At 42.7% G+C, this 27,079-nt stretch overlaps 1 protein-coding gene across 3 annotated transcripts in view; it reads left to right on the plus strand.

The window, feature by feature from the left end:
• Positions 1-27,079, plus strand: part of VPS41 (VPS41 subunit of HOPS complex) — a 170,901-nt gene that overhangs the window by 95,581 nt on the left and 48,241 nt on the right. For all 3 annotated transcript variants that reach the window (XM_061585727.1, XM_061585725.1, XM_061585726.1), the window contains exons 8-16: positions 1,119-1,238; positions 3,186-3,332; positions 4,633-4,699; positions 9,549-9,646; positions 13,104-13,233; positions 13,816-13,931; positions 17,071-17,127; positions 26,020-26,081; positions 26,549-26,630. In XM_061585727.1, coding sequence (XP_061441711.1) covers positions 1,119-1,238; positions 3,186-3,332; positions 4,633-4,699; positions 9,549-9,646; positions 13,104-13,233; positions 13,816-13,931; positions 17,071-17,127; positions 26,020-26,081; positions 26,549-26,630 — 879 coding nt within the window. The remainder of the gene's footprint in view (positions 1-1,118; positions 1,239-3,185; positions 3,333-4,632; positions 4,700-9,548; positions 9,647-13,103; positions 13,234-13,815; positions 13,932-17,070; positions 17,128-26,019; positions 26,082-26,548; positions 26,631-27,079) is intronic.

A 27,079-nucleotide genomic window follows, 5' to 3' on the forward strand; every position in this document is an offset into this window, starting at 1 on the left:
TAACTGTATAGTTAACTTACAGTACAATGGTATGCATGGCTACTCAGAAGTTAGCAAGTCTCTTAGTGTTTAATCGGGCTTTCTACCAGTAAGTAGATACAGAATGGTAGTCTAGGCTGTGGTTTAGGGTTGGCATTGGGGGTAAACAGGGTAATTGTGTCTCTAAGAGATGTATGGCAGGCAGAAATTCAACAGGCTAAGCCTTTTCTCGTATGGAAGTACAATTATGGGAAAAGCATTGTGACAGTAATGCCTCAAATTTTGTGTAATGTAACACCCCATAGTAGCCATTTTGTTTCTGGTGTCCTCAACACTCTCTCAAAATTTGAAATGTGCCCACTGGTCCAAAAAGATTGGCGACCTCTGGTTTGGAGAGCTGTGGTACATAGGAGAAATCTGCAGAGCTGAACTACTACTCACTAGCACAAAGCCAGCATAGGTACAGTCCTATGGCTACGTACACAAGCCCAGGCTTGTGTGTGTGTGTGTGTGTGTGTCCCTTCCTCTGTCCTCCTCCGGCATGGCTGCAAGGAGGTTCTGGGAAGCTTTTGTTTTCAATTAACCATGGTTTCTCATTGTGTCAGAATCTGGGCAAACTCTGGTAGGTGGTTTTTGGAAAATATCAACTTCAAATCATGGTTAAACAATCCTGATGTCAATAAACTGTAATTAATACTAGCCTCAGTTTCCAGTTCAGCCATAATGGAAAACTACAGTTGAAAACTGAAATGAAAGGTTCCAGTCTCTTTCCAGCCATGCTGGGGGAGGATACGGAAAGATGGAGTACATGAGTACAAAGCACCAAACTAGGGTTCAGCATTATGTGAAAACCAGGCCTATGTTTTCAAATCTGCTACTCCCCTGTTTATACTGGGGTTTTTTTGTTTTAACTCTCAATTTTTGAAGCTGTTATGTATTGCATTTTAGTCTTAAACTTTGAAACTTATTTTGTTGAAAATTGGAAGTTTTGCATATCATTAATAGTTTTTGCTACCCCCATTTTGTGCTAAATTCCATATGAACTATTTAGAGGATGCATAAGGACAAAAGTAAAATGATTCCTTTTGTACCTCTCTTTTATCCAAAGTGTTGTAAAATTTTGTGACTCTTCTTCCTAGTTATTTCTATATGAAAAGTCATGGATGAACAGATGGAAGCCTTCTGTTTTACACGAAGGAGAGGGAAACATAAGAAATGTTAAATGGAGAGGAAACCTGATTGCTTGGGCCAATAATATGGTAGGTATTTCATTATATGAATAGGTACATTTCTGTTGTCATTGCATTGGATGTCTTGAAATGTTTTAATTTTCTTGATGGTAGCAGTGACTCAAAGTCTTCTTTGCATTTCCATCTCTTGGCAAGTGACCACATGCTAATATTTCATGCATTAATATTACAATATATTTAATTACATTAAAAACAGGAGGCAGAAAAGAGCAACCTGAAATGTACCAATATGCAAAGGTCACAAGGGAAGTGTCTCCTTGAAATTGTTGCCGTCGTATCATTGTTACCTATTCTTGTGGGCTCAGGATAGATATGTTCATATATTTAATCCATGTGTAAATAATGGTATTGACAGAGGACATTCAGGAATTAAACCATTGAGAACAGCAGAATGAGCCCTGATTTAAGCCCTGTTCAGGGATTCAAAGAATACAGGTGGGAATCCAGTGTGGGCTGTGTTGGAAAGGTGCATGCACTAGCTCCTTCCCTAATGTCTCTGTCCCTGCCAGCTCCACCCTTGGCTTTCCCACTCTCAACAGCTAGATGAATCTAAAAAGGGAATTCTTCATGAGTTCAAGCAAACACACTTCCTCATAATTGGGAGATTGCACAGCCAGATGTGCTTAGAATCCTCCTCAGACCTTCTCCCTCAATGGCAGATTATTCAGGGATGGAGCCAGAGAACAGGGGGATGTTGGGGGTGAGACTGATGAATGTACCCCCATGCTGTCACCATACTTCATTCCCACATATTATTTGAATACCTGATTGAACTTTAGACTTCTTCAATAAGCAGCATTGTATTAAAAGTACTGTAGATTTTGCTGTTTTAACTTCAGTTGATATTACTTGCTGTGGTCCACCTACCTGCATGCATTTCCCATCCTCTGCTAAGTGTTGTGAATGTGACTGGAGGGTAACACTTGGAATGTAAGAAGCTGCTTCTGCAAAACAACTCCCTGTCCTAAATTTCTTAAGTTTCCATTTCCAAACAACATTTTTTAACCTAGTCTGCCCCCCCTTTTTTACAGCGAGAGAATGGAATGCAATAATAAACAGCAGCCACAGATTAGAAGTTTTAAATACAAATATACAAATCAGGTTGTTGTTAACTGTAAGAATTTAAGTTAATTCCAGGAAATGCTTGAGTAAATGGGCATAACAACAGGCTAAAATGTTAGTTCACTTTATAAATATAAATAAAAATATGTTGGTCATTACTTGTGGTTTCTATGTGATGATCTCAGCCATTGATTAATATTCTGTGTACCTTTCAAGGGAGGCAACTCTTGAGCTGTCACATCTATTCCCTGTAGATGCTTGAAGAATATAGGCTTTAATTGTGTCACTCTGAAGAGAAGGTGCCACTGACAGAAGCAGTAGTAAGAATCTGAAGAAGAATTTGTAGCTCCATTTCCATAGCACAGCCAAAGATGCTCAAGGGGAGAGTTGGCTTCCAGAACAAGCATGTTAATGAAATAACAACATCAAGTTTATCATAATTTGTAAACAAATAAAAAGTAGGAAGAATTGAATGATGTGTTGCAATAAATACTACAATACATTTAGTTCTTGGGCAGAAATACTTCTATGCATATATACGTCCTCACAGCGAACTTCCCCCAGGCACCTGGTTGGCCACTGTGAGAACAGGATGCTGGACTAGATGGGCCACTGGCCTGATGCAGCAGGCTCTTCTTATGTTCTTATGTGCCTGCAGAGATTTAAGTTGTCACTGCCTGCCTGCCTTGCTCAAGCAAAATTATACTTTGCTGCAGAAGTGACGGACCAATATAGGCAGTTTCCTTTAGCTGACTCCACCTCCTTGTATCTAGTCACTAGGATCCACGAGGTCTATGCTGCCACCTTAGTATAACCTGTGATATTATATTTCTGGACTATGGTTTGTGTATGTAGTGTCACACTGAATTCTCTTGCTGTGTATTAAACTTCCAGGGTGTGAAGATACTCGATGTGATTGCTAAGCAAAGAATCACCAATGTGCCCCGAGACGATATAAACCTTCGTCCTGATATGTATCCCTGCAGCCTTTGCTGGAAAGATAATTTAACACTGATTATTGGCTGGGGAAATTCAGTAAAGGTACAATTACCTGTCTTTGTAATAAATGCTAGCTGCTATTACAGACAAACAGAGGATTATTTCTAAAAAGACAAGGCGATGGGGGGGGGAAGAAGAGAATTTGATTTGACTACTGTGTGGAGAACTCCTGCTGGCATAGAAATGTCATTGAGCTGACCTTCATAAGAAGGAATAATGACAAATGCCCAATGGTCAGACGAATATCTCTGAGCGTGTGCAGTAGGCAAGGTTCTCAGCTGATCCTGCTTTCTTTGTCAAGAGATGCACTCTGAGAGCGGTTAAAAGAGAGTTGTGAAATTCATTAACTCTGTTCAGTCTGGACAGGAAGTACTTAGCAGGAATGTTTTGGCAACCATTTTTCATAGGCCTTACTTCAGTGTGGAGTGAAACTGGGACTAGAATGTTGAATGCATGATTTAGCAGAGATGGCATAAAAATGCAGTCAAAATTCAACTGCTGCTTTCCAGAAGAAGCTTTCTGTAAAGCAATAACAGCTGTTAATTTCTGATCAGAAAGCAGAATGGAAAGTAAAAGAAGACAAACAAGTTCCTAGGGCTGTAGTCCTATACACACTTAGGTTGCAGTAAGACTAATTGAAGTCAGTGAGTAGACATGTATAGGAGTACACTGTAAGAAGCTATCTATATGATTAAAGCTTTAAAACATGCTCTATAAAGTTCTGGAAGTGTTTTTATAATGGTTTTATAAAGGTACACATTTTCCAACTCACCAAAGAGTTTATTAATATAAAAGTTGTTGCCATTTTGCCACTCATAATGTTCACTTGGATTTAGCAGCACTGAAAGCAAGGAGAGGGGGTAATTGCACTGTAGTAAACAAAAACAAAAATCCAAGAGTCCTGTGGCACCTTAAAGACTACCAAATTTATGATGGCATCAGATTTCCTAAACAAGAATCTTTCCTCAGATGCATTTGCTGAAGTTGATTTGTCTACTAAAGTTCAGGCTGAATAAATGTAGTAGTCTTCAAAGTGATGCAAAACTTAATTGGCTTTGCTAAACAGCCTGGTATAGCTACTCATCTGGAATCTGAAAGCAGAAGTAGTAAAATTAATGCTATATCTGCAATTCAAAGAAGTTCAAACTCTTCCAGAATTTCATTTTCTCCTGAGACATTTCCTTGCTTTATTTGTAGCTCTTTCCTGCATCTGTTTCTTGAAATGCCATCTGTAATAATCACATTTGTAAGTGCTTATAAGGCTTTGACTATATATAAAAATGAATTCTCACTATTTCCTAAGGCAACTAATCACAATTAATACAGTGATTTCATTTTATAGATATGCTCAGTGAAAGAGCGTCATGCCAGTGAAATGCGAGATCTACCAAGTCGTTATGTTGAAATAGGTATGAGCATAGCATTTGTCATTAATTCGCAGAAAAGCTTTTAACAAATGGAAGTTAAAATCATGTAATATTCTTTGTTTTGTTTAAAATATGAAACCTAATTGCATAATTCAGTGCATGCAAAACATTTCCGTAATGCTCTGAAGCATCTCTAAGTAGAAACTCTCTGATAATAGGCAAAAACTGGTGATCCAGTCATGTAGATGTGAGAGCCAATGTGCTGCAGTGGTTAGAATATTGGGTTTGGATGAAGTGTGTGCTCACTTTGTCACGCGTGAGGGAAATTACTTCTTCTCCTGACGTGGTCATCTGATTCCCACCACTGTTATAACTACTGTTGGAAAGTGGTTATATACATGTGGTCTTCCTAATGAGTGAACAGTTGCAGTTTGATTCCAGCGTATGAGCAGATGATGGATGCTGTTTAACCATATTCTTTACATTTACCAAGGGAACAGCAGAGGGTGAGGGGCCAGGGAGAAGAGCAATGTTGTCATAAATCCGCCCAGGCACAATATTGTAAGGGTGGAGTATTTGTGGAGACAGCTTCTTTATCTTCCCTTTTCCAGCCCACAGTCTTCCTTACATACTTGAGGATCAGTGCTTTATCTCACTTAGCTGCTAACAATCTGTTTGAGATTTCCCGTTCTGGTTTCAGATCACAGCACTCCAGCTCTGTTGAATGCTCTGAACATCTCTCTTTTAAACATGGGCTGGAAGAGGCTGAGGAGAAGGTTGTCATTTATCCATGTCGTAATAGTGATTACAACACCTTTTGATACCATTCAGGGGCATCTTGCTTAAGAATCTAGTATTGTACCAGAACATCTGCTTCTGTTTCATGGTAGCCTAAGCTTTTCCTTTGAGGCAGTTAATGATCTATCATGATCTTCCTCGGTGATACGAGAGAGCCTCAGTGACCAGTTGGGATTTTGTTATTGCTGACTAGCATATCAAGTACATTATGGGGCGGCTCATATACTGGATTATCTTGCAGGGCTGGCCCTAGACCAAATGGTATCCCAGGGGAGGAGTGTCTCTGGTGCGCTCACACACACACCCCACCAGTAGTTCAGCTTTTCCATCCTTACTTCATATTGTTTTTGTGGCCCATTTCAAAGCTTGTGATACTCAGTTCCCATGCATAATTTATCCCTGGTTTAAAAATGTGCATGTATGGATTTGATCACAGTCATTTACCTGCACACTGTTTGGTGAATGGACACTGATGTAATAAATTTCCCCGCAAAGGGTGGGGGAGAATGTTAATGCAACATTAGTCATATAGGTCAGTGTTACCAGCTTTATTAATGAAGCTAATCCATTTGTACTATTGGCTTCAACTTGTGTTCTTTCTGTCAGGGACTTGTAGGTACTGGCTCTAGAATACTCTACTGTTGCATACTTAAACCTGATTCTTATGTAGAACTCCCTGTGATAGTGGCCATTTGAAATGTAACATAAGAACAGCTGTCATAAAATTTACCATGTAGACCTGTTCTTCAACCATGTGAATGGCGCTCCCTTACCTGCTCTGTACATACGTGTATACATTTTTTAAATGTGTGTATGTAGGAACATAGGAACTGTCATATAGTAAGTCAGACCAATGGTCCATCTAACTGTATTATCTACACTGACTGCAGAGGCTCTCCAGGGTTTCACACAGGGAGTCTTTCCCAGGCCTATCAGAAGATGCCAGAGATTGAACCTGGGGCCTCCTATGTGCAAAGCAGTGAAGTGGCCAAGTTTGCTGACAACACTAAATTGTTCAGGGTTGTTAAAACAAAAAGGGATTGTGAAGAGCTCCAAAAGGACCTCTCCAAACTGAGTGAATGGGCGGGAAAATGGCAAATGCAATTCAATATAAACAAGTGTAAAATTATGCATATTGGAGCAAAAAATCTGAATTTCACATATACGCTCATGGGGTCTGAACTGGTGGTGACCGACCAGGAGAGAGACCTCAGGGTTGTAGTGGACAGCACGATGAAAATGTCGACCCAGTGTGCGGCAGCTGTGAAAAAGGCAAATTCCATGCTAGCGATAATTAGGAAAGGTATTGAAAATAAAACAGCCGATATCATAATGCCGTTGTATAAATCTATGGTGCGGCCGCATTTGGAATACTGTGTACAGTTCTGGTCGCCTCATCTCAAAAAGGATATTCTAGAGTTGGAAAAGGTTCAGAAGAGGGCAACCAGAATGATCAACGGGATGGAGCGACTCCCTTACGAGGAAAGGTTGCAGCATTTTGGGCTTTTTAGTTTAGAGAAAAGGCGGGTCAGAGGAGACATGATAGAAGTGTATAAAATTATGCATGGCATTGAGAAAGTGAATAGAGAAAAGTTCTTCTCCCTCTCTCATAATACTAGAACTCGTGGGCATTCAAAGAAGCTGAATGTTGGAAGATTCAGGACAGACAAAAGGAAGTACTTCTTTACTCAGCGCATAGTTAAACTATGGAATTTGCTCCCACAAGATGCAGTAATGGCCACCAGCTTGGACGGCTTTAAAAGAAGATTAGACAATTTAATGGAGGACAGGGCTATCAATGGCTACTAGCCGTGATGGCTGTGCTGTGCCACCCTAGTCAGAGGCAGCATGCTTCTGAAAACCAGTTGCCGGAAGCCTCAGGAGGGGAGAGTGTTCTTGCACTCAGGTCCTGCTTGCGGGCTTCCCCCAGGCACCTGGTTGGCCACTGTGAGAACAGGATGCTGGACGAGATGGGCCACTGGCCTGATCCAGCGGGCTGTTCTTATGTTCTTATGTTCTCTACCACTGAGCTACAGTATGTCCTTGCCCTGATATTGCACAAGATATATAGAGATATAGACACACACTATTTATATATATTTGCAACACTGAAGATAAATACCAGAGAAGGATCAGTGAACTTAAAGAACACCTTCTTCTAAGAGGATATTCTCCACATATTATCAATTGCAACATCCACCAAGCCTCCATTCTGTCCAGAGAAAACCTCCTCCATCATACTGAGGTGTCAAAGAGCAGAGAGCAACGGATTCCATTTGTGGTAGATTTCCATCCATCATCTCCTAACTATCACCGAGCAATCAGGGAGAGCTACCCATTGCTGGCAAACTCTGAACATCTTGCTAGAGCCATCAGCAGGCCTCCTGTTGTAGCATTTCGCCAACCTCCTAATTTGCGCAGACTGTTGGTGAGAGCTGTACTTAAACCACCTATCACCAATCCAGGGTCTCATCCTTGTCACTCCAAACGCTGTATCACCTGTGTGTACCTCAGGGAGACAGTCACTTTTACAAGCACTAGGACAGGCAGGACATATTACATCAAACAGAACATCACCTGCAGGTCCTGCAATATAGTTTACATCATCGAGTGCAAAAGACCAGGATGTCATATCCAATATGTAGGAAAGACCACAACTGACTTACGCACGCGCTTCAGGAACCACAAGTCAGCAATCTTGACAAAAAAAGTAGAGCAACCAGTTGCAAAGCATTTTAACATCGAGGGTCACAGCCTGTTGGACTTTTCCATAACAGCGATAGAGATGCCAGCAGATCCAGCAGCATTGACCAAAAGGGAGAACTTTTGGATATACTCTCTGGACACATTGGCACCACATGGCCTGAACCTGGAGGACAGTACCACCACTACTTAGCTTCTGCAAATGAAGCCCCTCTGAGCATTCCATCCTCAAAGCTCTATAACTGCCACCTTGGTAACAGCATTTGTACGTTAGCAGCTGATGAAGGCGGAATTACGTTTATATATGTATATATATATATATGTATATATTATACAAAAGTTGACAAGTGATTCAGCCCTGTAGTTCCAGAGACTTGCACAACTATTCCAGAGTAAGGACCACTGTATGTTTTGGGGAAAGATAAGCTCATTTGCAGTAGTGGTCCACAGAGTGGGATGGCACTGTTTATCGGGGTTCCCAATGATGGGGTTCACTGCCAGTTATCAAGAGGGGAGAGGCAAGGCAGCGGGGAAGTTGGTACAGGTGCAGTCCAACACCTCTACTGCTGCGCCCACACTGCGCTGGGCGCCCCCTTGTCCCTCTCAGTAACCAGCAGTGACCCCAGCATTGGAAAGTCAGGTAAGCAGTGCCACCCTGCCCTGCCCCAACAGCCGCTACTGTTTATTTGTGTCTACTGCATTTCAAAACATGCAAGAAATACACACCTGTGTACTTTGATTGTATGAGCCCTTGACAATGAAGCGTTTGGCTCTGAATTGCTTGGTTTGAATTGTTTCTCAAACACAATTGTGATGTCTTCCAAATATGCTGTGTTTCTATACCACCATCTGTCCGTGTTAGATCAGCTGGATAAGTCCTTTCCGTCTCCGTATGGGCTCCCTAATATAATATAATTATATTATTACAGCATTCAAGAAATGAGCCTGTCCCAGAGGTTGCTACTAGGGCAGGGCTGCCACTCATTTCCTATGTCTGGACAGACTGCTGGCTTTCTGTGTGACAGGGCTTTCTGTGTGACAGAAGCAGACTGATGACCTACGTCCTTCCTGCTACATCCCACAGCATCTGGCAGTTTGCCACAATGGCTGATAATTCCTACTTAAAGTTAACTGTTGCACTTGAATTGTGTGGCTGATGCAGCACAAGTCTTATGGTGATAAGTGTGTATTCCAGTTTGGCGTTACATAAATGTATTTTACAGTGGGTTACTGCTTGGTGCAGAGGGGGGAACCCCTGAACACTTGCCTTTTAAGGTTTATTTTCTCTGGACAGTAGTGTTTCTCCACCTTCTCGTTTTGTAGCTTTATAATGATAATACAACTAGTACTTTGAGTTAACACTGAAGTTTATTTCCTTTTTGTTACACAGTTTTCCAGTTCACCACTGAATTTTACATCAGTGGGGTTGCACCTCTCTGTGACCAGCTTGTCATTCTTTCATATGTAAAGGAGATTTCAGAGAAAACTGTAAGTATTTTTATATATACAAACCTCCAAATCCAAAAATGTTATGAGTCAGGCATACATGTTTGATTATTGGCAAAGAAGTTCTTATACACTGAGGCTACAATGTTCAGCACACCTGTTGGGGAGTATGCTGCAATGTGCCAAGTGGGAGTTGCCTTGAGGACGTACATAGAAGATTTCGCATTTACAGCTCATGCCCCTCAGTAATACCACCGTGCTGGCTGGGGGTGATGGGAACTGTACTCCGAAATATCTGGAGAGCACCCTGATAGCTATCCTAGTAGTGAAGGAGGAGCTTTAAGTTGTGAAACAGTATGACAGTTGCCTTATTTTCCAGGTTAGGATGCAATTTTAGCTTTGCAGTACCACAAACTCTTAATTACCTAAAGTCAGGATTTTTTTTTTACCAGTTTTATAGCAAACAGTGGATAAAATGTTGGCGAATAACCAAAACTTGTTAATTTCTTTTCATTTCTTTTTATGTTTTTAATATTTTGTGTGTATATGAACAGGAATTAAAGCTGAATTGCACAGTGTTGTCTTGACATTGCACATTCTCTTAAACAAAGCTTGTAAAGATGATTGGCTGCAAGTCACTGTTGTAGCTATGAGCGATGTGAGGGGAACAGCTATTTGGTACCATTGTCTCCGTTATATGTGTCCAGCTTGACAAAGAATATATTGGATCACCAGCTCTTCTCGAGAGTGAATCTTCAGAATCTTCATAATGTATTAGTTTAACAATACAAAATGAAAGAGGGGGAAAGGAAGAGGAGAAACCCTTGAAGTTACAGCATTAAGAGTGGCAGATGCTCTTGATCATCTCTTTGATAGCAAACTGGCATTAGACAGCCATTGCTATAGTAACCTTGAGCAACTGGGTGCACACTGTTGCTAGGCAATGAAATGCCTTTGGCTCATGGTAACGCTCAAATCTATTGAAATCAATAGGGTCAGCTTCTAGCCCTCTTGCAGGACAGTGAGATTATTATTTTTTATTATTTTAAAGAAAGGAACAAAGGTGCTCATGCAGCTTCTCCCGAGAAAGCTAATACTGTAGTTCCTTTCTATGAGTCTGACAAAGAAAACCAAATGACATTATGGAGGATGAAATTAAGCTAGTAAGTGGAGGGAGGGAAGTAGGATGCAATTAGTAATACTAATGAGTAGGTAGAAAGAAATCTGACCAATAAAAGTTTGGCCCTACCTTGACAAAATCATACAATGTAGAGGTCCTTTTTTCAAAGAGTTGATATGGCCTGGATAGCTAACAGTATAAAAGTTATGAGAACTTTATGAGTTTGTAACTGCATAGAACATGTTTAACACTCTTGCTGGAAATGCGCCACTGATAATAACATGGGTAGAATGAAACCGCATTGGAGATCTTATATTAATTCACATGGGAAAAGTATCATGAACAAAAACATTCTATCACCTGCTTCCTGCTCCCTCACAGATGTTATATCCTTTTTATAAATTAAGCCTGCACACCCGAAGGTTTTCATGTATATACTGGGATTTTTGTTTTTAAAACCATGGGAGATATATCTGATAGCCAAGGTGGTTACCCATCGCATTTACACAAAATAGGAAAACACAATATTTGCATAATGAGTGAAGTGGCTGCCATTTGTGGTGATTAAAGAGATGGATTCCTGGAATTCCTAACATTTAACATTGTTTTAAGTAAGGGGAAATGGATTAAATAAAGATCTTCAGTTAATGATTCAGTACAGATCTCTGAAAATTGTTAATTTAATATGCATTCTGCTCAAATTCCAATATTATTAATCCAGCTGCAGAATGGTGAGGTTTGTGGTAATTTATAACCAATATTGCACTTTGTCTACCAGAGATTTAGGCTACAGAAATCTGACCAATAAAAATTTGGTTTTCTGTTCTACCTGATTTAAGATTTCTGTTTAACCAAGAAGCTTGCACACATCAGCAGAAGTTGGTCTAATAAAATTGTTCCTTTACTGACAAATGCATTATTGAAACCACCTTCTACCTAGTAATACACTTTGGGCAGCCAAAGGAGTACAAGTATGCTAATTTCATCACAGAGATAAGAAGAATTTGTTGCGGTAAGACGTGTGCTGTCAGCAGTATTGATATTTATGTTGTTACAACAAGGGACTGATTCCACTTCCTTGAGCATTACAGAGTTCAGATGATCAATACAAGGTCTGTTTCCTTATAATGAGAGAGTGGTGCAGACATGTTTTTAAATAGCCAGTTATACAAAAGTGCAAACAACATTTGAGGAGCAAGCAGACTCCTATAAGCAGAGAGCACTACAGCTACTCTTGGATCTCATTGCCAAAGAGTAACATGAATGAGCCCCTACAGCCCTGCTATGGCTGTTTCCAGTTTAGCTAACTCTTGCTTAACTCCCAGTCCTGCCTGACAGTCTCTCTTCCCAAATTCAAAATGTCATCACATTGTTTCTTTGTCTCTTCTACTAGCTGAAGGTTGTGACATTACAAAGGCTTGAGAGAGATTTCCAGTTACTGAGGAACGTTACGCTCTTTTGTCTATCATCGAATGCAAGCTTATTCAAAATTATAAAGGGATAGGTTCATTCACAATAATCAAGACAGTCAAACTTGTTACAACACAAGTGATACTTGGTTATTTATATGGCTATATTAGATGTTGGCAATAGAGAATCCAAACAAGCAATTGGAAGCCCTGGAGACTTCTCATCTGACTCTTAGCATAAACGTTCCTTCCAAGGAAAAGCCCTCCCCCCCTTTATTACACACATCAGCTGTTTTCTCCCAAGCCAAGAAACAGGCAAAGAGCTTTTTAGGTAACGGCACAAGACATCTGCTTGAGACCCTGGAGAAATGCTATCAGTCACAGTGAAGGCAGCACTTGGCTAAATGGGGCTATTTGGTTGAAACCATATAAGACAATTCCAATCAGGCTGTTTTTTGGGTGTTTGTGCAGAAAAAAACTTAGAATCATAGAATAGTAGAGTTGGAAGGGGCCTATAAGGCCATCAAGTCCAACCCCCTGCTCAATGCAGGAGTCCAAATCAAAGCATTCCCGACAGATGGCTGTCCAGCTGCCTCTTGAATGCCTCCAGTGTCAGAGAGCCCACTACCTCTCTAGGTAATTGATTCCATTGTCATATGGCTCTAACAGTTAGCTAGTTTTTCCTGGTGTCCAGTCGAAATCTGGCTTCCTGCAACTTGAGCCCATTATTCCATGTCCTGCACTCTGGAACAATCGAGAAGAGATCCCGGCCCTTCTCTATGTGACAATCTTTCATGTACTTGAAGAGTGCTATCATATCTCCCCTCAGTCTTCTCTTCTGCAGGCTAAACATGCCCAGTTCTTAGTTGCGAAAGGATACAATTCAAATGTTCTTTTCAGATATATTAGAAAACATAAGTAACATGGTATGTGTTTTGATGCTGAATGTACTTCTCCACCCCCACTCCAGGAAACAGAATGTTGTGCCAGACCTAGGCTGGATATAATTCAGCCATTTCCTGAATCTTGCGAAGAAATCTCTTCTGATGCACTAACCGTGAGACGCTTCCAAGAAAATGAATGCCGTGATTATTGTTTAGGTGAGAACTTTGCAGTAGTTTGGCCATTATTTTACTTTTTACTTTGATTGCTAATTTGTGCTTAGTACCTAGATTTCATTATGGTCATCATGGCATTGCCCTATGAAGCCCAAGAAGGTAAGAGTGGCATTAGGGCATTGCTCCAATCAACAGGGTCAGCATGTCTAAACATTACAGTATTTATCATGGATGATTTCAACTCAAGAGCCTTGGAATTGGTGGTGTGGATAATTTTGCACAATTTACATAAAGTGGTGGTACTCTGAAACTGATCCCATTGGTCTTTAGTTCTCCTGTTGAACCAGTACATTTGTTCCCAATTTCTTAACCAGTCCCTGAAGAGTGACCAGTGAGGGTTGTGTTTGCACAGGCCCATTGTTAATTGGTGGTTTTTGTTTGTTTTGTTTTGGGGTTGTTGTTGCTGCTGCTGTTTTTTGGTAAGACACATGGTGAATTTAAGAAGTGTTGAGATAGAGCTTAAATTTACTCAAGCAGCAGGCATCCAGAATAGTTGCTTTTAAAGAGGGCAAAGCTTTTTACTACGTCAGGAAATGGATAAAATCTTTCCTGTATCTTTTACAGAGTATTCAGAGGGAGAATCACTATTTTATATCATCAGTCCAAGAGATGTTGTTGTGGCCAAAGAACGTGACCAAGATGATCATATTGAATGGCTCTTAGAGAAGAAGAAATATGAAGTAAATTTTAAACTTTGTCATTTTTAATTCTTGTTAGTATAAATGAGAAGGCTTTACTGAATGTCTTGTTTTTAGTTTTATAACTTCTTAGACAAAGTTCAACGTTTTGTACAGGAATTGTTCATATTTTAATTAGGAAAGATTTAACATGTTTAGGTGACAGGATGATGCCTTCCTTGTCCACATCTCATAATGTCAAAGGCTAGGAGTAAGCCCCTTTGAATTTAGCAGGACGTACTTCTAAGTAGACATGTATAGTATTGCACTCTAAATTACATATATGAGGATAATAATAATAATAATAATAATAATAATAATAATAAAATTTTATTTAGCAGACGCCCATCTGTCCGACTGAACGGACACTCTGGGCGACTTACAATATAAAATACAATATAAAATACAATCTGCTCATATACATAATCATCACATTATTAATATCATAACATCTCATCTGAAGACCATCTTACATTAATACAGTGTAAAACCTAACCCACCCCAGAGATCCCATAGGCCTGCCTGAAGAGCCAGGTCTTCAAGGCTCGGCGAAAAGTCAGTAGGGAGGGGGCATGCCGAAGGTCAAAGGGAAGTAAGTTCCAGAGGGTGGGGGCCACGATCGAAAAAGCCCTCTCCCTGGTCCGCACCAACCTAGCTGTCTTAGTCAGTGGGACCGAGAGAAGGTCCTGTGAGGCTGATCTTGTTTGGCGGCATATTTGGTGATACTGGAGGCACTCCTTCAGATAAACTGGGCCGGAACCGTATAGAGTTTTAAAGGTTAAAACCAACACCTTGAATTGGGCCCGGTATACAACTGGCAACCAGTGTAATTCAATCAACACTGGGGTGATATGATCGCGGCGGCGGGTCTGCTTTATTAAGCGTGCTGCCGCGTTTTGTACCAGCTGGAGTTTCCGGACCGTCTTCAGGGGTAACCCCACGTAGAGCGCATTACAGTAGTCTAATCGAGAGGAGATCAGGGCATGTATCACTCGTGGGAGCAGATGTATGGGAAGATAGGGTCGCAGCCTCTGTACTAGATGAAGTTGGTACCAAGCTGCCCGGCTCACTGCAGAAACCTGAGCCTCTATAGACAGCTGGGAGTCCAAAATGACCCCGAGACTGCGGACCTGGTCCTTCAGGGGCAAACTCACCCCATTAAGTATCAGGTCAAAATCACCCAACCTTCCCTTGTCCCCCACTAGTAATACCTCAGTCTTATCGGGGTTCAGCTTCAGCCTGTTCTCTCCCATCCATCCACTTACGGACTCCAGGCACTTGGACAAGGTATCCACAGCCAACTCTGGTGAAGATTTAAATGAGAGATAGAGCTGCGTGTCATCCGCATATTGGTGACACTGCAGCCCAAAACTCCTGATGATGGCTCCCAGCGGTTTCATATAAATGTTAAATAGCATGGGAGAGAGGATAGAACCCTGTGGCACACCACAGTTGAGGGGCCAAGGGTCTGAAACCTCATCCCCCAACACTACCCGTTGATATCTACCGGAGAGATAGGAACGGAACCACTGTAAAACAGTGCCTCCAATTCCCAGTCCCTCCAGGCGACTCAACAGGATACCGTGGCCGACGGTATCGAAAGCCGCTGAGAGGTCCAGGAGGACGAGGAAGGTATGTTCTCCCCTATCCAACGCCCTCCTCATATCATCCACCAGAGCGACCAAGGCTGTTTCAGTTCCGTGTCCAGTCCTGAAGCCCGACTGGAAAGGATCTAAATAATCTGCTTCCTCCAAGTGTGTCTGTAGCTGCTTTGCCACCACACGCTCAATTACCTTGCCTAAGAACGGTAAATTGGAGACTGGGCGAAAGTTGTTTAAATCTTGGGGATCCAAGGAGGGCTTATCCCAAGGAGGGATAGCACTGCATAAGCCTGAAATGTACTATTTTTTTTCTCATAATTTTGAGGATGATGTATGTGCCATTTAGATATTACCGCAATTAAATGGAGGAGATGGAGGCGGGCACTGAACAATGTGGTTGCTTCATTATGCATATATTCTATGGGAAACTTCACTAAAATTGTGAAGTAAATCAGACATATTTAAAGTGACCATCTGAACTGTATCGACTGTCTTAATAATATTGCTTCGTCCCTGCTAAAACAAGATCAGCACAGCACATTTCTTCTTTCTGTTATTTGGGCTGATTGCAGGTGTTGCCACCGCTCACCATATGCTCAGAGCCACATGTTACCAAATTCTTGCAAGCTACACAGGAAGTGGATTGGACTGTGAAAGACCAACCCAAATGGTGTTTCCATTTTGACAAATTTGTAGGGCAGTACAATATCTCAGAGAGGAGTTCAGGTCTCCTGCTCCCCTGGTGCATTCACTATAGCTGCCCCATTTCCCTGCTTTTTAAAGTTTGATAGAAATAGCTGTGGGCTATAGGTACATTCTTAAACCGCAAGGTTTTTTGCCTATTAGTGCATTTATTATAATTTCATTTGGGTTTTACTCACATCCAAGTGGGTTTGTTTTTCCAAGGAGTATGTGAAAGTTGGCCCATGTTGTACTTCTGTATGCATAAAGTGCTTTTCTGCAATACTGTAAAGACTTTCAGACATAATCTACAGAAAGTCCTTTAAGGTTTAATAGTCAGGGAATAGCTTGTGTGGTAACCCACATTAAGCTTTCACTTTTCATTTTGGGTAGCAACAAGGCAGCTCTATTTCTGCACATAGAAGGACTAGCTTAGTGGGCAAGCCACAAATTTAGCCTAATGAAAAATCATTCTTTTACTAGTGGGGGATTTATTCTTTGTCTTTTAGTTGAGCACTAAGCAAACAAATCAAGGTACCTTTTTTGACAGGTGTCTTTCTAGCACAGGTTTTTGTTAGAAAATGAACTCCTGTGATTGCACCTCATATGATGCTATCCTGGAATTTGATCCTGATGTACTAATGTGGAGTGAACCCAGATGGGAGCCAAAGTCGTTTCTTTTCTTTTTTAGCAATTGCTTTTGTTTGAGTATGAATTCAAAGGTGTTCATTCGACCATGACATTAAATGTTCTAGTGCTTTCAAACACAAGGCACGAGAAACAAAAGCCACTCTCCAGATATCTCTACACAAGTTTTGAATAATTGACTTGGGTGTCATTTATTTCATTGTATTATACAGGAAGCTTTGATGGCAGCTGAGATCAGTCAGAAGACCATTAAAAAACACAAGATTCAGGTAAGTCTATGAACCTGATTTTAAAATATATATATATTAAAAACTCCTGACCTTTCAGAATGGTGTCTGTGGGTTAAGCCAGGCATTAGGTTAGACACATGGGCTGCCATGTGCCTGGTTCCCCCATTTCCATCTGTAACATCTAGTACCACTTAAATTGTGTCCTGATGTTAGTGTCCCACATTTCCCTTCCCTCTGTGATCAGCAACCAACAATGTAGGGTTGGGGTGGAGAAATACTGAATGTTGTGACTCCAAGATGCAAGTAAATAGTACTGTCTTTTATGGTGGGAGAGGGGGAAGCTAGACACATGATTACTGTTTTTGCTAGCAGCCAGATGTTTAGCATAACATCTGATCTGGCCCGGTGACAAATTATAGGTACTGCCCAATCAACATGTTGCTCTTTACCGTACTGACATGTGCAGCCAGTGTAATTCACCATGCAAAGCTAAGGGCCTCCAAAGTTGAATTTGAGCTAGGGCTTACGAGTTTATAGCCATGGAGTGGATGGCTCAGTCCCAAAGTCATAAAGGAAGACACTGCTTTTTAGGCATGTGCAAAGTACATTTCTCTCGCCACTGAGTCACCATGGTGTACTCTACATGTGAAATTAGAAGACCTAGATTTTAGGTCAGGACTTTGCTTCCAGGCAGGCTTGAATCTTGTAACTTTTCTCTTTTCACAAAAGTGACTTCTGAGAACTCTGTAACCACCACCACCACTCCAAAAAATCTTCTTTATGTTATGTATATCCCAATTATACATAATTTTTACTCTGTGGCCTAGTTTGGATGTAATGATAAACATGTGGCCACAAGGAGGAGATTGGAAGCTTTTGCTTCCAACTTCAGTTTAAACAATTCAGTGTTACATCTGAAGCCTAAACTGTGGTTAGTCGAGACAAGCTAACTTCCTAATCTAAGGTGTGAAGTTGACTTGTTCTCCTGTGCATGGAAAAGCTGATCTCAGGTGGGTAGCTAGCTCCACCTAGCAGTTGAAGGCAGAAGAGTGCTAAAGAGTTTTTTTTTTACAAGGACTTCCTGTTCTGCGCAGCTCCTTATTTCAGTTTCTCTTCTGCCTTCCACCAAGAACAGTTGATCTAGCTCCTCTGCGTTCAGGCCTGTATAGTTTGGTGTTTTTTTCCTATTGTGTGTCTGTACTTTTTTCTTCTTTACTGTTTTCCTAGATGTGTCTTGCTTAAAACAAAAAAGGGGGGGTTGTCATTTTACATTTCTCTCCCCCCCCAAGACTTCACGGTGGCCCTGAACAGACGGTGAAGCAGCCACCCCACTGCTTCAACTGCGAGACCACTGTCTTCTTCATTGGACTCTGTCCCCCCAGCCTCATTTCTCAGGCACGTCTGTGCCTGCCTACCGGCAATCACCCAACCGGCCTCCTCCTTTCATGGCGTGAGCGGGGACGCCTCTTACAGTGTGCTAACCAGGACGCCAAGTGTCTGCCACCCCTTTCTCCATCCTCTCGCCCGCGGAAGGCCTCAGCGGTACACACCAGCCGCAGGGGAAGCATATTCTCACACACACCCGCAGCTTGTCAGCACCTGGCCCGGCTATTATCACAGCCCTTAGCCCCCATAAGACCCGCAGCATGATTTGTGCCCATGGGGAAGGCAACACGCAAATTGGACCATCCACCAAAGAAACCTAAGTCACTACAGCCTCACACTACAATGGAAGTCGTGCCTCCGCCATTATCCAACCAGGCTCTAGGGCATTTAGGTTCTGTTGAATCCCAGACAGAGGTAGCCATAGCCCGCCCCTCTTCCAGCAGGCACGAGGTGGCTGAGGTGTGTACTGTCACAGGCAGGGTGGCTCCACAACAACTGGCACCTAAGAGAAGTAGGGGAACCAGTCACGACAGGCAACGGCCTGGTGATGTACAGGGGGCTGCACCAAAGGAGGCTCATAGCAACATGTGCAGGTCACAGAGGGACCTGGAATCTGTATCTGAGGAGGAAGGCACCCAATTCCAGCCCAGCGTGCAGGTGATTTTTTCTACATCGTCTTCTCCTGAGGAGTTTGAAGGCTTCCTCGAGACAGCTATGTCTCACCGAGCATTACAGGAGAAGAGGGGTGAAGCATCCTTTGTTTCACCCTCTTCACATCAGGAACTCCAAGTTCAGGGGGTGGTGCACAACCCAAACTGTTCTCATGCTCAACCTCTACAGTTTCAGTTATCACTGCACATACTACAACAATTAAAGGAACAGCTGAGAGATTCTCTTCTAATGGATCTAGCCAGAGATCTTTCCACATCAGCAGCTGAGGCTCAACACCCCACACGGGGCACACCAGCCACAGCACCCACTCCGCCACCTTCAAGAGTGCAAGTGGCGCAGGGCCTCACTATACTCCGCTCTTCTTCAAACGCGCCCCAACCACTGGGCAGGGCATCACTGGACCGTTATGCTGCCTCACAGGGCAGACATCCTCAACTTCAGGAGGAGGCAACAGTGGACCCAGACAAAGAGCTGATTGTCCTCAATGAGGAAGAATGGAGTGGAGATTCGGAGTCAGAGGAAGTAGTGACCAATAGGAAGGCTCATTTCCTTCCACTCCTGTGCAAGGCAATGGAAGCTCTGAACCTAAATTCTCCATAAGATCCTCCAGCTCCCTCAGCATCTAGAAGTTTGGCTGTGTGTCCAGACCCGAAACCCAAGTCAAGGGTGCTAAAACTTCCATCACTGTTGCCTAAAGTGATCAAGTCTGAATTTGATGCCCCACTGCAGTTCAAGAAATCCGTTGCAACTGCCAACAAATACTACAGTAGGGCCCCGCTTTAAGGCGCTTCACTAATACGGTTGTCTCAATTAGACACAATTAGACTAAAACCCCACTCATACGGCGCTTGTTCCACTTTTACGGTGGTTTTCGGGCATTGCGCGCTATTCTATTCAATGAGTTCTGCTTTTTGGCGGTTTTCACTTTACAGTGGGGGTCCAGAACATAACCCACCATATGAGTGGGGTCCTATTGGACCAACTCAAGGTTCCTCTGGTCGATGCCCCCCTAGTCAATTTACTAAATCCGTCCTTGAACCCAAAAGACTTGGATGCCCACCTCAAGGATCTGTCAGAGTGCAAACTGGATCTAGGCCTTAGGAGGATTCATGAGGCCAGTGTGCTCTCCATCAGAGCAGCAGCAGCCTCCTCGGTCTTTGCTAGAGCATACCTGCTGTGGCTAGAGGACCTATTGGACGGCCCGCAGCAGGATCCGGCTCTAATCCGGAAGTCTCTTCTGAAAATCTCGAGAGCAGTGACCTTTATGGCAGATGCATCCATGGACACCATGTAGTTTTTGGCAAGGTTATTAGCTGTGAGTGTTTTCACTCGAAGGACTCTAAGGTTTACATCATTGGGAGGCCAATACTGCAGCCCACTCTAATCTCGCATCTGAGCCCTATGTGGGTGGCAAACTATTTGGCAACGACACCTAGCTGGGGTCTTGGAGTCGAAGAAAAAGGAGAGAGCTATGCCTTCTGCCAAAAAACGAGATGACAAAAGATTCTTCCGTAGACCTTTCCATCCTTATTTGCCCTCCCAGTCCTTTCGAGGCTCCAGGGCATTCAGAAGAGCAAATGAGTCCCGTACCAGCCGTCCCTTCTGGAATAGGCAACATACCCAGTCTAAAAGCCAACAACCTTTCCCCAATAGATCGGGTTTTGGATCCCAGTCTCAGGGGAATAAGCATCAATTCTGATGCCAGAGTCCCTCAGGGGGGAGGATGCCTTCAACACTTTGCCCACTGCTGGAGGGACACGACTTCAGACCAATGGTTACTGCACACCCTTCAGATATGGACTGAGGCTGGAATTCACCTCCCTTCCTCCAACCAAGTTTATCCCCTCCCCCCTCTCAACGTCTCCAGACAAGCGGCAAAGGACTCTTCAAGCGATTGCCCACCTTCTGCAGATTACAGCAATAGAGCCCATTCCAACAGGCGAGAGGTTTTCAGGATTCAGGATTCTTCACCATCACAAAAAAAGACAGATCTTTCAGGGCGGTACTCGATTTGAAGAATTTAAATCAGTTCATAAAATACCGCAGGTTCCACATGGAAATTTTACTGTCCATCAAGGAGGCATTGAGAAAGGGAGACTTCCTCTCATCTATCGATCTGAAGGAGGCCTATCTGCATGTCCCTGTTTTTCCGCCTCACAGACGTTACCTCCGGTTTGCATTGGGGAGGATCACTTTCCATGCAGGGCCATGCCCTTTGGTCTGGCGTCCGCCCCCAGAGTATTCATGAAGGTTGTGGTTGCTCTGGTGGCACACCTCAGGATGCAGGGGGTCCATGTCTTTCCTTACCTGGATGACTTTCTGCTTCCTTGTCAACCAAACCAAGAGTCAGCTTTGTCCAGCCCACCATATAATACATTTGGGAGCCACCATAGACTCGCAGCAGGGACTCATAACATTAGCTCAAGACAGAGTAGACAAGATAATTACAGCTGTGACACAGCTCCTATCTTTGCCTTAGGTGGATCTTATGCATCTGACAGGTATATTGGGGTTGATGATCTCAACCTATCAGACTACACCATGGGCATGTCACCACTCTCAACCACTCCAGTGGGTGCTACTGCCTTTTCAAAGTGACATTGCAGCCAGGCGTCACTGGAAGGTAGCACTTTCACCAGTTGTCCGCCACTCCCTGCTATGGTGGGCGCACAAACCCAATCTACTAAGGGGAGTGCCGTTCCAGGACCCTCCATGGACCCTGATCACCTCAGATGGCAGCCTAACATGCTGGGGAGCCATTTGCGACTGCAAGATGATACAAGGGACTTGGTCACCACAGGAGTCAGTACTTCCAATCAACCTTCTGGAGCTTCATGCAATTCTGCTAGCCCTGAGGCACTTCACAGAGATCAAATGGTTGGGGGCGGTGCTGGCCAGGACAGACAACATATCGGCCAAATCACATTTGAATTGTCAGGGAGGCACACACTCCCCACAACTACAGAAGGAAGCTGCCCTGCTGTTCCTGTGGGCAGAAACACATGTGGAGTAGATCCTTGCGGAATATCTCAAGGGGGAGGACAACTGCCAAGTGGATAGGCTCAGCAGGTAGAAGGTGCATCAGGGAGAATGGAAGCTTCACCCATTGGCCTTTCAGGAAATAATGAGATGCTTCGGCAGAGATGAAGTGGACCTATTCGCCACACACCTCAGCAACAGGTGAAAAGATTTTTCTCCAGATACGTGACACCAGAGGCGGAAGGCATAGATGCTCTGGGGGCCCAGTGGCCCCAAGAACAACTGTATGCCTTCCCACCTCTTCTGATCATTCCCAGGGTACTTCAAAAGTTCTGAGCTGAAAGGACAAGAGTTCTACTGATAACTACTTGGTGGCAAAGGAGACCCTGGTCCCCGGAACTCGTCAATATGTCGATCAATCCTCGGCAAATTCCCCACAGGGAAGACCTATTGTTACAGGAACAGCTTCTTCACCCAGACTCGGGATTGCTGGTGCTTCATGTCTGGAGATTGAGAGGTGATGCCTCTTAAAATGAGGCATTCCAGCTCAAGTGGTGGAAACTATGATGTCCTCAAGACGCCCTTCCACAATTAGAATATATGAGACTACATGGAAGGCCTTCTCAACGTGGTCACAAAAGAAGGGTTTAATTCCAAAGAAAGCAGGTATAAATGACATTCTTTGCTTCCTACAGGGTGGCTTGTCCTTAGGCCAAACACTCAGACGCCAGGCTTCAGCCCTTTCAGCAGTTCTGTCTACATCTCCGGAGAAACCGCTGGGATCTCATCCATTAGTCAGGCATTTTCTACATGGGGCAATGGCATCAGCACCTCCTGCAATCCATCGTTACCCAACTTGGGATCTACACAAGGTGTTAACGGCCCTACAAAAGTCCCCTTTTGAACCCCTAAGTCAAATTTCCCTATGTCTCCTATCCATTAAGGTCTTGTTCCTTGTGGCCATTACTTCGGCCCGGAGAGTGTCTGAGTTGAATGCTCTGTCTGTTGACAAGAATTTCTGTGTGTTTCATAAGGATAGAGTAGTCCTACGTACTGTCCTTTCTTTTTGTGCTAAAGTGCTGTCTACCTTCCACTGTCAGCAAGAGCTGGTACTTCCTTCTTTTTGTCTTAATCCCATTCACCCCACAGAGAAAGCGTGGCATTCACTGGATGTTCGAAGAGCCCTGAAAGTGTATATCTCTAAAACAAAACATCTCCGTCAAGACAGATAGTTTGTCTCCTTCCACCCAGCATCTTTAGGGAAGAAAGTGTCTTTGTCCACACTCGCTAGGTGGATCAAGGCATGCATCACACTGGCCTATGCCTCTCTAAAACTAGCCTGGCCAGCCAGGATAGTGGCCCACTCAACTAGGGCAGCAGCCACATTACAGAGATTTGTAGAGCAGCTACATGGGCCGCACCTTATATGTTTATTAAACATGATAAGATTAACACATACGCATCAGCAGAGGCAGCTTTTGGGAGGAGAGTGCTACAGCATGTTCTCCCAGATCACTAGTGTAATCAGCCCAGTGATGTTCCCACCCTACATGGGTCAGCTTTGGTATGCCCCACCTGAGATCATCTTTTCCATGCACAGGAGAAAAGACATTTGGTCTTACCGTAAAATGGTTTTCTCTGTGCATGTCAAAAGCTGATCTCAGGGCCACTCCCTAGGAGAGCTGGGCTGCCATCACTGTCTTTTTCATCTTAGACCTACAGCATAGAGCGTATGAGTGCTGTTATCTTCTGTTTCGTGCTGATGGTTCCTATTATTTCTCTTTGTTCTTTCCTCCTGTTGGTTGGCTTGTTATTAAAAACTGAAATAAGGAGCTGCACAGAGCAGGAAGTCCTTGTAAAAAAAAAAAAACCTCTTTAGCACTCTTCTGCCTTCAAGCGCTAGGTGGAGCTAGCTACCCACCTGAGATCAGCTTTTGACATGCACAGAGAAAACCATTTTACGTTAAGACCAAATGTCTTTTTCAACTAACTGTACTTTGTCCAGGTTCAGACGTAACACTAAGCTGTAGTTAGTCTAAAGAAGAAGCAAAAACTTCTAAATCTAGCCATGCTACAGGGAGAAGGTGAGGCTTACCTAGGCCCATTTTCATAAGGATGAACTATTGTTTATTATTACGTCCAAATGCAGCCACTGCACATTTGATGGTCCATTGAATCAGCTTTTCAGAGGGCTTACAAGGAAAAGACACACATATATACAACAGCCAGAATGGTCCAAAAGACAGAAACCTGGCTCAGACCTGGACCTATTGATCTATGAGCTTTCTGGGTATTCCTTGGTGCAAATCACTCTTAGATCATCCTTGATACACCCCTGACAATACCTCTCATGGTGGGGTTGTGAAGGGGAAAAAAATGTCTAAATGTCTAAAAAAATTTCACATGCAGTAGATCCCCCAGGTCAAATACAAAAATGGCACCAACACTTTTCTCACCCAGCTGCCACATGAAGTGCTCTTTCATCTGGTTCTCCAGGATCAACAGAGGGAAAGAGAAGCTACTTTAGTGCTATAGCTGCTGTTTCCCATCTTTCACTTTTGCATGCCTCAACTTCAATATGCTCATCCATTCCAGATTCACAAGACTGCTGTAATTTCTGTGCTTTACTTGCATTTGATGTTTTCTCTTCTACAGTTAATGTTTCTCAAGCTTTTAGTGAAGCAAGTACTAGAACAGAAATTCTGGTTGTTGTTTTAAACCAATCTGCACTGCTTTTAACTTCTTGGGTGTTTCTCTCTCCCTCCCCCCAAGCTTTTCCAGAAATACAGTACACTTTACTGTGGTCATGATTCTTGCTGCAGAAATGTGAGGTTGTGTTTTAAGAGCAAAAACATTCAAAACATGTTAGAAGGTTGCAAAGTGAAAACTAGTAAAATGAAAAATAATATTCCACAGGAAGAATAGTGACATTTAGTTCAGTATGGTCAGATGTCATTGAAACTAGACATTTAGGACAGGGGTAGCCAGAATGGTGCCCTCCAGAAGTTGATGGGCATTGTAATCCAATAATGTCTGGGGGGAACCACATTGGCTTCTCCTGATTTAAGACATTTCAGAGAGGAGGATAGAATTCATAAAAGCATGAGAGAAAGTCATATTAGAAACCAGTGGTGAGAAACCTGTGGCACTCCAGATGTTGTTGGACTACACCTGTTGTCATCCCTGAGCATTGAGTATGGTGGCTGAGGATTATGGGTGTTGGAGTCCAGCAATATTTGGAAGGCCACAAGTTCCCTACTCTTGTTATATACGTATTAGGACAAGTGGTAGAGCACCTGCTTTGCATATAGAAGGTGCCAGATTCAATCCCTGGCATCTCCAGGTAGGACTAGGAAAGACTCCTTGCCTGAAATCTTGGAGAGCCACTTCCAGTCAGAGTAGATGATACTGAGCTAGACGGACCAATGTTCTGACTCCGTATAAGGCAGCTTCCTATGTTCGTATTCATGAATGATTTTTCATTGTTTAGACTAATCCTCTGTAATAATGACCCACACCTCTGAAGTTCTTTCCATCTGCTGCTAAATCACTTTGCCAACATGGACAGAATTATTGCCCACATGCTGGGAGGGAGGTGAAGGTGATAGATTGTGTTTAGAGAGGAACAAGATCAGGAAGAGTATCATCTAATCTGGATCCATCTTTAAAACTTGTAAATGTAAAATTACTTCAGGTGTTCTTTTCAGTAAGTGCTATGAATAATACACATACAAGCATATGTGTTATCACTTGGAAACTTAGGATACCCTCATCAAATGTCCTGGTACTTAACCTAACAAGTCACTTGAACACAAATGCCATACACTTGACAGCTGAAAGGTTTGTGCAGCTTTTAGACTTACTTTAAACTAATTGTATTTCTTTTCATCCCAGGACATAGGTTTAGCCTATATAAACCATCTAATGGAAACTGGAGATTATGACCTGGCAGCACGGTAATATTTTTAGTTTGAATGCCTCAAATTGCATTCAACTTGTGTGTACTCTGTTTACTCTATTTGTGTGTGCAAACTGTACATATTTATGTACATATATGTACATATTTCAATGTATTGATACTTGGATTATTCTAAAGTTTGTGCGTGTGTGTGCCACTTTTGCTCTTTTGGCTCCCTGCTTATGCTGAACGGGTCATCTAAGGGTTAAGTGCCCCCAAAGCATGTGGTGCTTTTGGCAAACCAAACGAGCCTGTATGCATATTGGGCTCTGAATTATGCTCGTTGAATTTATGGTCCGAACAGTGACCTCAGCCAAAATAAGAGGCAATACAATAAAGGATTCCAAATAATTTGGAAGTTGTTAAACAAATGATGCTGATGTGCATAGAAGGAAGATGCTTTAGAAGTGAAAGCTTGATTTATGAACACCTCTTCTTTCTATATGCTATCTTTTTCGACTCCAGAAAATGCCAGAAAATACTTGGCAAGAACACAGATCTCTGGGAATTTGAAGTACATAGGTTTAAAGAAATTGGACAACTTAAGGTATGTAGAGTCATATTTTTTTAGGAAATTTGTCTGGCTAGTCTTGTCAGTTAATAGAATCTCCTGTCAAGATTGTATACTTGTCATGAAATGTGACTGAATGCATCTCTTCATTATGCACATGAGTGAAGTGGGCATTATGCCCTTTGCAGCCTTGCAACATAGGCTTATTCACAGTTTTCTCCATCCCTTTTTCTGAGAAAGAACATTCACATAAATCAGGCCTACATGCATAGTATGTGCATTGCATGTTACCTTGTACGCATGGAAGATGTATCTGTGTGTGTACATATTCCTCCATTATGCATATAGGATCCCTGTCTGGGTGAGTGTGTGAATAGAGTTAAGATCTTGCATCACAGTCATTTGATCCCAAACCTTAACAGGCTGATATTCATGGCCACGTAAAAGGTTTGTCACAAATTGTTACAAAATGTTCCTAAAGTTTA

The sequence above is a fragment of the Rhineura floridana genome, chromosome 10, assembly GCF_030035675.1.
Source record: "Rhineura floridana isolate rRhiFlo1 chromosome 10, rRhiFlo1.hap2, whole genome shotgun sequence".
Lineage (NCBI taxonomy): Eukaryota > Metazoa > Chordata > Lepidosauria > Squamata > Rhineuridae > Rhineura > Rhineura floridana.